At 53.3% G+C, this 14441-nt stretch overlaps 1 protein-coding gene across 1 annotated transcript in view; it reads left to right on the top strand.

Annotated features, from left to right (window-relative positions):
- The window catches only part of LOC139228734 (sporozoite surface protein 2-like), a 50551-nt gene that overhangs the window by 19904 nt on the left and 16206 nt on the right, over positions 1-14441 (top strand). The window contains exons 2-4 of the mRNA XM_070860042.1: positions 1743-2949; positions 3628-4296; positions 9173-9241. Of these exons, the coding sequence (XP_070716143.1) occupies positions 1743-2949; positions 3628-4296; positions 9173-9241 (1945 nt within the window). The remainder of the gene's footprint in view (positions 1-1742; positions 2950-3627; positions 4297-9172; positions 9242-14441) is intronic.

Here is a 14441-nt window from a genome sequence, read left to right as displayed (position 1 = left end):
CACCCAATCCCAACACCCCACCCAACCCCAGCAGCCCATCCAACCCCAGCACCCCGTCCAACCTCAACACCCCACCCAACCCCAACGCCCCACCCAACCCCAGCGCCCCATCCTACCCCAACACCCCACCCAACCCCAACACCCCACCCAACCCCAACGCCCCACCCAACCCCAATGCCCCACCCAACCCCAACGCCCCACCCAACCCCAACGCCCCACCCAACCCCAACACCCCACCCAACCCCAACACCCCACCCAACCCCAACTCCTCACCCAACACCAGTGCCCCATCCAACCCCAGTGCTCCATCCACCCCCAACACCCCACCCAACCCCAACACCCCACCCAAACCCAACACCCCACCCAACCCCAACGCCCCACCCAACCCCAGTGCCCCATCCAACTCCAACACCCCACCCAACCCCAACACCCAACCCAACCCCAACGCCCCACCCAACCCCAACGCCCCACCCAACCCCAACACCCCACCCAACCCCAACACCCCACCCAACCCCAACTCCCCACCCAACACCAGTGCCCCATCCAACCCCAGTGCCCCACCCAACCCCAACACCCCGCCCAACTCCAACACCCCACCCAAACCCAACACCCCACCCAACCCCAACGTCCCACCCAACCCCAGCGCCCCACCCAACCCCAACACCCCACCCAACCCCAACACCCCACCCAACCCCAGTGCTCCATCCACCCCCAACACCCCACCCAACCCCAACACCCCACCCAAACCCAACACCCCACCCAACCCCAACGCCCCACCCAACCCCAGTGCCCCATCCAACTCCAACACCCCACCCAACCCCAACACCCAACCCAACCCCAACGCCCCACCCAACCCCAACGCCCCACCCAACCCCAACACCCCACCCAACCCCAACACCCCACCCAACCCCAACTCCCCACCCAACACCAGTGCCCCATCCAACCCCAGTGCCCCACCCAACCCCAACGCCCCACCCAACCCCAGTGCCCCACCCAACCCCAACACCCCACCCAACCCCAATACCCCACCCAACCCCAGTGCTCCATCCACCCCCAACACCCCATCCAACCACAACACCCCACCCAACCCCAACACCCCACCCAACTCCAGTGCCCCATCCAACCCCAACACCCCACCCAACCCCAGCGCCCCATCCAACCCCAGCGCCCCACCCAACCCCAACACCCCACCCAACCCCAACACCCCATCCAACCCCAACACCCCGCCCAACCCCAACACCCCACCCAACCCCAGCGCCCCACCCAACCCCAAAACCCCATCCAACCCCAACGCCCCACCCAAGCCCAGCGGCCCATCCAACCCCAGCGGCCCATCCAACCCCAGCGCCCTACCCAACCCCAACACCCCACCCAACCCCAACGCCCCACCCAACCCCAACGCCCCACCCAACCCCAACGCCCCACCCAACCCCAACGCCCCACCCAACCCCAACACCCCACCCAACCCCAACGCCCCATCCTACCCCAACACCCTACCCAACCCGAACACCCCACCCAAACCCCAATGCCCCACCCAACCCCAATGCCCCACCCAACCCCAACGCCCCACCCAACCCCAACACCCCACCCAACCCCAACACCCCACCCAACCCCAACTCCCCACCCAACACCAGTGCTCCATCCAACCCCAGTGCCCCACCCAACCCCAACACCCCACCCAACCCCAACACCCCACCCAAACCCAACACCCCACCCAACCCCAACGCCCCACCCAACCCCAGCGCCCCACCCAACCCCAACACCCCACCCAACCCCAGCGCCCCACCCAACCCCAACACCCCATCCAACCCCAAAACCCCATCCAACCCCAACGCCCCACCCAAGCCCAGCGCCCCATCCAACCCCAGCGGCCCATCCAACCCCAGCGCCCTACCCAACCCCAACACCCCACCCAACCCCAACGCCCTACCCAACCCCAACGCCCCACCCAACCCCAACGCCCCACCCAACCCCAACGCCTCACCCAACCCCAACACCCCACCCAACCCCAACGCCCCACCCAACCCCAATGCCCCACCTAACCCCAACGCTCCACCCAACCCCAATGCCCCACCCAACCCTAACACCCCACCCAACCCCAGCGCCCCACCCAACCCCAACACCCCAACCAACCCCAACACCCCATCCAACCCCAACACCCCACTCAACCCCAACACCCCACCCAACCCCAGTGCCCCATCCAACCCCAGTGCCCCATCCAACCCCAGCGCCCCACCCAACCCCAACACCCCACCCAACTCCAGTGCCCCATCCAACCCCAACACCCCACCCAACCCCAGCGCTCCATCCAACCCCAGCGCCCCACCCAACCCCAACACCCCACCCAACCCCAACACCCCGCCCAACCCCAACACCCCACCCAACCCCGGTGCCCCACCCAACCCCAACACCCCATCCAACCCCAAAACCCCATCCAACCCCAACGTCCCACCCAACCCCAGCGCCCCATCCAACCCCAGCGGCCCATCCAACCCCAGCGCCCTACCCAACCCCAAAACCCCACCCAACCCCAACGCCCTACCCAATCCCAACGCCCCACCCAACCCCAACACCCCACCCAACCCCAACGCCCCACCCAACCCCAACACCCCACCCAACCTCAACGCCCCACCCAACCCCAACGCCCCACCCAACCCCAACGCTCCACCCAACCCCAACGCCCCACCCAACCCTAACACCCCACCCAACCCCAGTGTCCCACCCAACCCCAACACCCCACCCAACCCCAACACCCCATCCAACCCCAACACCCCACTCAACCTCAACACCACACCCAACCCCAGTGCCCCATCCAACCCCAGTGCCCCATCCAACCCCAGCGCCCCACCCAACCGCAACAACCCACCCAAACCCAACAACCCACCCAACCCCAAAGCCCCAACTAACCCCAGCACCCCACCCAACCACAACAACCCACCCAACCCCAACGCCCCACCCCAGCGCCCCACCCAACCCCATTGCCCCACCCAACCCCAACGCCCCACCCAACCCCAACACCCCACCCAATCCCAGTGCCCCATCCAACCACAGCGCCTCACCCAACACCAACGCCCCACCCAACCCCAGTGCCCCATCCAACCCCAGCGCCCCACCCAACCCTAACACCCCACCCAACCCCAACACCCCACCCAACCCCAACACCCCACCCAACCCCAACACCCCACCCAACCCCAACACCCCACCCAACCCCAGTGCCCCATCCAACCCCAGTGCCCCATCCAACCCCAGCGCCCCACCCAACCCCAACAACCCACCCAACCCCAACAACCCATCCAACCCCAATACCCCACCCAACCCCAAAGCCCCAACTAACCCCAGCACCCCACCCAACCCCAACACCCCACCCAACCCCAGTGCCCCATCCAACCCCAGTGCCCCATCCAACCCCAGCTCCCCACCCAACCCCAACAACCCACCCAACCCCAACAACCCACCCAACCCCAACACCCCACCCAACCCCAACACCCCACCCAACCCCAACAACCCGCCCAACTCCAACAACCCACCCAACCCCAATGCCCCACCCAACCCCAACTCCCCACCCAACCCCAGTGCCCCACCCAACCCCAGCGCCCCACCCAACCCCAACACCCCACCCAACCCCAGTGCCCCACCCAACCACAGCACCCCACCCAACACCAACGCCCCACCAACCCCAGTGCCCCATCCAACCCCAGCGCCCCACCCAACCCCAACACCCCACCCAACCCCAACGCCCCACCTAACCCCAGCGCCCCAACTAACCCCAGCACCCCACCCAACCACAACAACCCACCCAAACCCAACACCCCACCCAACCCCAGTTCCCCACGCAACCCCAATGCCCCACCCAACCCCAACGCCCCACCCAACCCTAACACCCCACCCAACCCCAACACCCCATCCAACCCCAGCAGCCCACCCAACCCCAACACCCCACCCAACCCCAACACCCCACCCAACCCCAGTGCCCCACCCAACATCAGTGCCCCACCCAACTCCAACACCCCACCCAACCCCAACGCCCCACCCAACCCCAACACCCCACCCAACCCCAGCAACCCACCCAACCCCAACACCCCACCCAACCCCAGTGACCCATCCATCCCCAGTGGCCCACCCAACCCCAGTGCCCCACCCAACCCCAACAACCCACCCAATGCCAACACCCCAACCAACCCCAGTGCCCCATCCAACCCCAGCGGCCCACCCAACCCCAGCGCCCCACCCAACCCCAAAACCAACACCCCACCCAACCCCAACACCCACCCAACCCCAGCGCCCCACCCAACCCCAGTGCCCCACCCAACCCCAACGCCCCACTCAAACCCAGCGCCCATTGCACCACCCACCCCAGCGCCCCACACAACCCCAGCACCCCACCCAACCCCAATACCCCACCCAACACCCCATTAAATCCCAACACCCCATCCAACCCCAACAACGCACCCAACCCCAGCACCATACCCAATCCAAGCGCCCCACCCAACCCCAATGCCCCACCCAACCCCAGCACCCCACCCAATCCCAACACCCCACCCAACCCCAACACCCCACCCAACCCCAACAACCCACCCAACCCCAACACCCCACCCAACCCCAACACCCCACCCAACCCCAGCGCCCAATGCCCCACCCAACCCCAGCGCCCCACCCAACCCCAACACCCCACCCAACCCCAACACCCCACCCAACCCCAACGCCCCACCCAACCCCAACAACCCACCCAACTCCAGTGCCCCACACAAACCCAGCACCCCACCCAACCCCAATATCCCACCCAACACCCCATCCAATCCCAACACCCCATCCAACCCCAGCATCCTACCCAACCCCAGCGCCCCATCCAACCCCAACACCCCACCCCAACACCCCACCCCAACAACCCATCCAACCCCAACACTCAACCCCAACACCCCACCCAACACCCCACCCTACCCCAACACCTCACCCAACCCCAACACCCCACCAACCCCAACACGCCACCCAATCCCAGCACCCCACCCAACCCCAACACCCCACCCAACCCCAACGCCCCATCCAACCCCAATACCTCACCCTATCCTCCGTGTTGTGGAGCTTCTTGCAGTGGTATTCCTTACTTCACCACAGCACACAAATATAAATGAGGTGTGGCTATGGTCGCTAGTGGAACCAACCGCCACATAAGGAGGGGACTTTGTGAGGCTCCTCTGGAGGCAGCAGCATCACCGGCAGCAAATGCAAATGGCCAGTGATGGCTCTGAGTGCCACCATCTGTGGTTTATAAGGCTACAGACCTGCATAAAGTGGCTTAATTGCCGTCATCATTCCTTCAACATCGCCGAAGCTAGGTGGCTGAAAACTTAAAACTGTGATCGCATTCTAGATCTGTTCTAGATTCATGGGGTATGGACGTCGCTGGCATGTCTAGCATTTATCATCCATCCCTAATTGCCCTTGAGAAGGTGGTGGTGAACTGCCTTCTTGAACCGCTTCAGTTTGTGTGGTGAAGTACTCCCACAGTGCATATACATGACGATATACATTGAGAATGTCATTTTAATATCAGCTGTGGCTCAGTGGGTAGCACTCTCACCTCTGAGTCAGAAGGTTGTGGGTTCAAGTCCAACTCCAGAGATTTGAGCACAAACATCTAGGCTGATGCTCCTGTGCAGTGCTGCGGAAGTGCTGCACTGTCAGAGGTGCCGTAGTTCAGATGAGATATTAAACCGTGGCCCCATCTGCTCTCTCAGTAAAAAATCCCATGGCACTATTTCGAAGAAGAGCAGGGGAGTTATATTTATTCCTCAATCAACATAACAAAAACAAATTATCTGGTCATTATCACATTGCTGTTTGTGGGAGCTTGCTGTGTGAAAATTGGCTGCCGCATTTCTTACATCACAACAGTGACGACACTCCAAAAGTACTTCATTGGCTGTAAAGTTCTTTAAAAAATTTTATTCATTCCTGGCAAAGCCAGCATTTATTGCCCATCCCTAATTGCCATTGAGAAGGTGATGGTGAGCTGCCTTCTTAAGCCGCTGCAGTCCTTGTGGTGACGGTACTCCCACAGTGCTGTTAGGGAGGAAGTTCTAGGATTTTGATCCAGCGACGTTAAAGGAATGGCAATATACTTCCAAGTCAGAATGGTGTGTTACTTGGAGGGGAACTTGAAGGTGGTGGTGTTCCCATGCGCCTGTTGCCCTTGTCCTTCTCGGTGATAGAGGTCGTGGATTTGGGAGGTGCTGCCGAAGAAACCTTGGTGAGTTGCTGCAGTGCATCTTGTAAATGGTACGCACTGCAGCCACAGTGCGCCGGTGATGGAGGGAGTGACTGCTTAAGGTGGTAGTTGGGCTGCCAATCAAGCGGGCTGCTTTGTCCTGGATGGTGTCGAGCTCCTTGAGCTGATGGAGCTGCACTCATCCAGGCAGTGGAGAGTATTCCATCACACTCCTGATTTGTGCCTTGTAGATGGTGGAAAGGCTTTGGGGAATCAGCCGCCGCAGAATACCCAGCTTCTGCCCTGCTCTTGTTGCCACAGTGTTTATGTGGTTGGTCCAGTTAAGTTTCTGGTCAATGGTGATCCCCAGGATGTTGATGGTGGGGGATCTGGCTATGGTAATGCTGTTGAATGTCAAGGAGCAGTGGTTAGATTCTCGCTTGTTGGAGATAGACATTGCCTGCCACTTGCGTGGTGCGAATGTTACTTGCCACTTATCAGCCCAAGCCTGCATGTCATCCAGTCTTGTTGTATGCGAGCATGGACTGCCCCATTATCTGAGGAGTTGCGGATGGCATTGAACACTGTGCAGTCATCAGCAAACATCCCCACTTCTGATATTATGATGGAGGGAAGATCATTGATGAAGCAGCTGAAGATGTTTGGGCCTAGGACACTGCCCTGAGGAACTCCTGCAATGATGTCCTGGGGATGTGATGATTGACCTCCAACCACCGCAACCATCTTCCTTTGTGCTAGATGACTCCAGCCAGTGGCGAGTTTTCCCCCTGATTCCCATTGACTTTAGTTTTATTCGGGCTCCTTGATGTCACACTCGGCCAAATGCTGCCTTGATGTCAAGGGCAGTCACTCTCACCTCACCTATGGAATTCAGCTCTTTTGTCCATGTTTGGACCAAGGCTGAAATGAGATTTGGGACCAAGTGTTCCTGGCGGAACCCAAACTAGGCATTGGTGAGCAGGTTATTGATGAATAAGTGGCGCTTGATAGCACTGTTGACGACACCTTCCATCAATTTGCTGATGATTGAGAGAAGACTGAGAGGGCGATAGGTGCTTTGGGATGTCTGGTGGTCATGAAAGGCGCTATATAAATGCAAGTCTTTCTTTCTGTAAGTAATTGTATAGACTCAATCGTGCAGTCAGTTGTCACCAGTCGTCTTAACAGTGTGAAACAGGGTGAGCTCAAAGCACCGGGTGGCCAACATATGTTACAGAACACTTCAAGTAGAAGGAGCTTCAGTAATATAAATGAGATGTGCATGTGACAGAAAAGGCATGATGGTGAAAAATAAGAGACAGATTTAAGCCATTCTTTTGAAGAAGGTAATAATCACTGCTCAGTGGAGAGAGGACTCAACACCCCTGCGTGCTGTACATAACTATGAGAGAAAATGAGGTGGCCTGTAACATTAAGCGAGAAAGAGATGGCCCCAGATTAAAATATAACAGGAATAAATATATAAGTATGGTTAGCTAGAAGCAGTACATTCCCAGAGAGAATAAAATACCTCTATCCAACATCTTTCCATTTCATCTTTGTTCTTCTTTGACAACTCACTCAGAGAAGCAGTTTTGCCAGCAGTGGAAACTTTTTGATTGCGGTTAGAGTTAGCACATACTGCTTCACATGCACAAGCCTTTCCACTGGTTGCTTGCAAAGCTGACTGGAAATAAAAGGCTCCATTCATTAACTTGGTGGCTGATTATTGATGATTTTTTCAAATATTACAAGAGCTACTTTTATTAACCATCTCTCCAATATCCAGCTCCGATTTTTGTAGATCCATGTCATTAAATTCATCCAGATGGTAAATCTCACTGGTGGGATGCCTTGAGACAATTGTAATAACAAGCTGCAAGACATCTCAGAGCATTTTTCATGGCTTTTAGAACCTCTCAGGATAAATTTTACAAGCCAAGGCTTCTTACACGATCAGAGAATCAGGCGAACCGCTAAATTTGTGCAGTTCTGATGAACCAGTGATTAATTTTAATGTGTTTAAGATCAGGAGTTGTGTGAATAGGGCACCCTGACCTCCTTATCCAACCCACGCATCGGGAGTGCTGCTTTGCAAAATACACACTCTTAAATGAAGAACAATGTGCATTTTACAAGCGTTTATCCAAGTTATGCTGCATTTCACATTTCACTGCCCTGTATTCGGTGGCACTGATATGTGTTAATGGAGGTGGTACTGGTGCTTCCGGTGGAGTGGTGGCCAGTGTGATAAAGCAATCTGATTGCTGCCGATTTCTCACCATGGCCCTGTACAGGAGGGCAGTCAGCATTGGCCTGCGCAGGCTCCCCCCCATCCAATCAGGGAAGATCATTGGCTACTAATGTCAGATGCAACTCCCAACTTTAAAACATCTGCGCGTGAGCAAGATTGCACAAGGCGCGCGCAGTTGTCTTTGTGTTGCATGCTGGTGCCATGGAGACCACATCACACAGCACTGAGCTCCAATTCGTACATAAACACAATCACCTACTTCTACAACTTAACGTTAGGCACACACGCTGCACCTGTTGAGAGCCCAGGTCTCGGGGCTAATTCTCAGCAATTCCCCAGAAAGTTCTATCTTTAGCACATTTCCAACATACATGGAACCTGTGTAGCCCAGGAGGGATTTGATTAGCTTGTTTCACATGATGCAACAGGGAGACGCTTGCACTATTATTACAGCCGCGAGGCGATGGGATGCAATGGATTTGGCAAGCTGCGGAAGTTGTGACTTGCCAACTTGGAAATAATTTTTTTCTTCGTTCCCTGGTGGCTCATACTGACTGCGGTACAGACGGAGACGGAGCAGGAAGGCCCCATTCTGATTTAGGGCCAATAGGTGGAGAGCAGTTATTGGCCATAGTATCCTCAAAGAGGTGAGAAAAATTAGCCAGGATTCATCTTCCTCTCACTATCCAGTGATACTTGCTGCAAATGCGCAGGTGCGGATATCAAATAAGGACAAGCCAGAGGCCCAGGGCCACAAGTCTCCGTGGATCTCGAGGCAGGAGGTAAGTACGTAGATATTTTTGCTGATCGGAGGCATCCGCCCATGGGAAGCCTCTGACTGCAAGTTCAGCCCCATTAACTCAGGTCACACCGGTGGAATTGCTAGTTGAGCAAGATACAGGAAGATGGGCAGTGGCATTTTGAGTCTGCACGATTATTCTGAGCCCCCACAGTGATGAAAGGCAAGATCTTCAGAAGCCCAAAAATATACCAATGAAAGATAGGTTGGGGGTGGGGAGGTGGAAGTTAACTCTCCCAATGGCTCAGTTGGGAAGTGTGCCAATCAGTATGGAAATAGGCCACAGAGATCAGGACAGCCCCGAGCTCAATCCCTGAGTTAGCTGATCTCATCTGGGCTGCTACAATTGATCCTGGAGCAGGGCAGGAGAAAAAACACATTCAGGTTTCTGATTCCTGATCGCTATCCTGTGTCCCTGCTGAAAGTATGTGGATCTCGGATGAGGATAAAATCTAGCTTTATTGTGATGCCCAGTACAGTTGAATACCCTGCTGATGTTAACTGACTAGGTTAACGTATGAAGAATGGCCACTGGGGTGAGATAACAGAGGTTGGCCAGTGTCGATTGAATTGTATCCCAGAGGCAGTCAGCATCTTCAGGAGAGGAGGGAAAATGGGATAAGAGAAGAATTTAAACTATTAGGTATTAAGATAGAAATTACTTCTTTACACAAAGAGTGGTTAGAATGTAGAACTCGTGCCACTTGGAGTGGTTCAAGCAAGTAACATTTTTATATTTAAAGAGAAGCTTGATTCATACAGGAAGGAGAAAGGGATAGAAGGATATGGGAGCAGTGTGATAAGAGGTTATTAAAGTGTGAGGAAGCTCGTGTAGCGTATAATCACCGGCATAAACCAGTTTGGCTGAATGGTCCATTTCTGTGCTGCCGATTCTCATGTATTTTGGCAACATGAATGTTTAACATACACTCAATTAAAATGAATGGGTTAATGCATGTTTGTACACCAACATCACCCACCACCATTTCGAGGCTATTTTCTTTCTTTAAAGGGAATGGTGGAAGAGCATTCCTTGCTTCCTCCAGACATACTTTCTCTTAAAATAAAGAGCTTAAATAAAAAACGGACAGAACTCATATTGTTAAAATAGAGGTAAAATTAAAGCAAAGAATATATACACGTTGTGCTGTCTGTGAAAAAGTCAGCTCCAGACACACAATTACATTTTGATTAGCAGAGCAGAGCTGGAATTGGCAAAATCATAAATATATTTGGATTGTTTCAAAAGCTGAGCATTTAACAAGAACAATATTGACTTAGGGCGATCAAATAACATGAATTTTAAAAGTGTGTAGTAAGCGAAGGTATAAATGGATCGGAGCCATTAATTTGTGAATTGACTTTCAGGTGAATCCTTGCATTAATAACTTAATTGATCAATCATTTGTGATTTTGAATAAGCCATCGTCCAACAAATCCTTATTAAATAATTCTGATCCCAGTAGCACGCTATTTAATTACAGATTTCTCAAACAACTGCTGATCCTGTTTGTCAGAGCAATGATAAATTGAGAAACAGTTACAATTACAAAAAGAACAAGTCCTGCTCCGCCAGTGTCCCAGTAAGTAAAGACAGCGTCCAGTGCAGCACTGAGCAAAAGACCAAAAGGTCCCAAGTTTCATCCCCAGCCTGTGTTGAGCTTTAGCTGGGACAGCAGTGGAAGTGACACAATAGCCCCTGGAATAGAGGGTTAGGGGAAATCAGCCAGAGTTGCTGCTCCTGATTGTCAATAGCTACTTGGGCGAGGTGCTAGAATGTGGCCTGCACCCATAAAACTCCTCCCACAGTGCTCCACCTCACAAAAATCAGCACCCGCAGGAGAGGGGACAAAATTGGGAGAGAAAAAAAAATCACTAGTCTTCTTTCTACAAACAAAAACAAGCAAAAATAACTGCTTACATCACTCCCTTTCCTGACAGATTTGACAGAAAGGCGTGTGGACCAATTAAATGTCAAGTGCAATTAAATGTTGCATTTTTCATGGAATGAGGAATTGGAAAAATTCATAGAGAGATAAAATAATGAAAGTTAATATGAATGAATACACTTGCCCTGGGGCCTGGAGTCACAGCACTGAAATACTGTGAATCTCCATACTGCATGTTTGGACTGTTTGCAAATGTTATTGCTTGCACTAGTTATCCTTCAGCTGCGATGTCATATGAAAATCTGCTAAGTGTAGTGAATGGGACCAAAAATAATTGTTCTTAAAGCTGCCCATTTATGTTTACAGGTTTACCGAAAAGGCATGTGAAGTATTTATTTATGAGGAAATTGTGCACACAGATTTTCCAATGGAAGGATGCCCGTAATGTCCTCCCGCTCCACTGGTGCCAAATTCACACGATTTATGCCATCGGATGCATTCAGCTACAAGGAAACAACTGCAATATGTAAGGGTTCAGCCCGACTGTGGTCAGAATCAAAATACTGGATCATTTACATTTGACGCTGCTGCAGGCACTTTGCTGTCAAGAGGTACCGAGTGGGACTACCTCCAGAGGTGGGCTTTAGAACATAAGAACATAAAAAATAGGAGCAGGAATAGGCCACTTGGCCTCTCGAGCCTGCTCTGCCATTCAATAAAATTATGGCTGATCTGATCTTGGCCTCAACTCCACTTCCCTGCCCGCTCCCCATAACCCTCGACTCCGCTATCATTCAAAAATCTGTCTATCTCCACCTTAAATATATTCAATGACTCAGCCTCCACAGCTCTCTGAGACAGAGAATTTTAAAGATTCATGACCCTCTGAGAGAAGAAAATCCTCCTCATCTCCGTTTTAAATGGGCGACCCCTTATTCTAAGATCATGCCCTCTAGTTCTAGTCTCCCCCATCAGTGGAAACATCCTCTCTGCATCCACCTTGTCAAGCCCCCTCATAATCTTATACGTTTCGATAAGATCACCTCTCATTCTTCTGAATGCCAATCAGTAGAGGCCCAACCTACTCAAACTTTCCTCATAAGTCAACCCCCTCATCTTTGGAATCAACCTTGTGAACCTTCTCTGAACTGCCTCCAAAGCAAGTATATCTTTTCGTAAATATGGAGACCAAAACTGCACGCAGTATTCCAGGTGAGACCAGGTGTGGCCTCACCAATACCTGATATAGCTGTAGCAAGACTTCCCTGCTTTTATATTCCATCCCCTTTGCAATAAAGGCCAAGATACCATTGGCCTGCCTGATCACTTGCTGTACCTGCATTCTATCTATTGTGTTCCTTACACAGATGAGACTGCACACTGGGAGGTTAAAGTAACAGTGATCTCAGTCTTTATTGAGACACTCCAGAGTGAGGAACAGGCCTTAGGGGCCGGTTGATATAGAGTGCTCCCAAGGGATGCTGGGATCCCGTGGGACTCCAGGGGATGCATTCCCTGGTGATGGAACATGGGAGTTCATGCTTTACAGATACATAACATCACTTCCCCGCAAAGTCAAAGTGAAAACTATTTACAAGGTGAGGCGGTCGGGAGCCTTTCTTTCCCTGGTGGACCGCCTCGGTACAAATGTCTGTTCTGGTGTGTTGGCTGTGCCCTCGCTGGGCTAGCGTGTTGCTGGCCCTGCAGGGCAACTGGGTGAGCCAGGCCTTGCTGGGCTGTTGGGCGTGATGGGTTCGATTTCCTGGCCCGGAGTGGTGTCGTTGATCCTTTGGGTGTGTGTTGTGGGCTCGAAAAAGGTGGTGTCTGCTGTGGGTTGTTCAGGGCAGTCTGTGAACCGCAGCCTTGTTTGGTCCAGGTGCTTTCTGCAAATTTGTCCATTGTCTAGTTTGACTACAAATACCAACTCCCTTCTTTAGCTATCACCGTGCCTGCGATCCACTTGGGACGCTGTCCATAGTTTAGCACATACACAGGGTCATTCAGATCAATTTCCCGTGACACAGTGGCGCGGACATCATTTACATTTTGTTGCTGCCGCCTGCTCTCTACCTGATCATACAGGTTTGGGTGAACCAGCGAGAGTCTGGTTTTAAGTGTCCTTTTCATGAGTAGCTCAGCCGGGGACACCCCTGTGAGCGAGTGGGGTCTCGTGCGGTAGCTGAGCAGTACTCGGGACAGGCGGGTTTGGAGTGAGCCTTCTGTGACTCGTTTAAGGCTCTGTTTGATTATTTGTACTGCCTGCTCTGCCTGCCCATTGGAGGCTGGTTTAAACGGGGCCGAGGTGACATGTTTGGTCCCATTGCGGATCATAAATTCTTTAAATTCGGCACTGGTGAAACATGGCCCGTTGTCACTGACCAGTATGTCAGGCAGGCCGTGGGTGGCAAACATGGCCCTTAAGCTTTCAATGGTGGTGGCAGTGGCGGTGCTTCCCGACATTATTTCACATTCAATCCATTTTGAAAAAGCATCTACCACCACCAGGAACATTTTACCGAGAAACGGGCCCGCATAGTCGACATGGATCCTCGACCATGGTCTGGAGGGCCAGGACCACAAACTTAGTGGTGCCTCTCTGGGCGCGTTGCTCAACTGATCTGAGATGAACATCTCCCTGCCCTTTTTGGGTAGCACTACGCGGTTACCCCACAACAGGCAGTCTGCCTGAATGGACAACTCGTCCTTTCGCCGCTGGAACGGCTTGATTAGCTCGGCCCAGCTCCCATGCAATACACAGTTTTTTACTAGGGACAGCAGAGGATCTTGGCTGGTCCAAGTCCTAATCTGGCAGGCCATGACAGGTGATTTAGCATTTTCAAATGCTTCCATGACAATCAACAAGTCTGCGGGCTGCGCCACCATCAACAAGTTTGCAGGCTGCGCCATTTCCACCCCCGTGGTGGGCAATGGTAGCCGACTGAGAGCATCCACACAGTTCTCGGTGCCTGGCCTGTGGCGGATGGTATAGTTATATGCTGATAGCGCGAGTGCCCACCTTTGCATGCGGGCTGAGGCATTAGTATTTATCCCATTGTTTTCAGCGAACAGGGATATGAGGGGCTTGTGATCGGTTTCCAGCTCAAATTTGAGGCCAAACAGGTACTGATGCATTTTATTTTCATACATACGCTAATGCCTCTTTCTCAATCATGCGGTAGGCCCTCTCGGCCTTAGGCAAGCTCCTGGAGGCATAGGTGACAGGTTGCAACTTCCCCGCAACGTTAGCTTGTTGTATACACACCCGATTCCGTACGACGACGCATCACATGCTAG

Source organism: Pristiophorus japonicus, chromosome 2 (assembly GCF_044704955.1).
Source record: "Pristiophorus japonicus isolate sPriJap1 chromosome 2, sPriJap1.hap1, whole genome shotgun sequence".
In the NCBI taxonomy this organism is placed as follows: domain Eukaryota; kingdom Metazoa; phylum Chordata; class Chondrichthyes; family Pristiophoridae; genus Pristiophorus; species Pristiophorus japonicus.
Note: the sequence above shows the minus strand (reverse complement) of the source record. Positions and strands in the feature narration are given on the sequence as shown.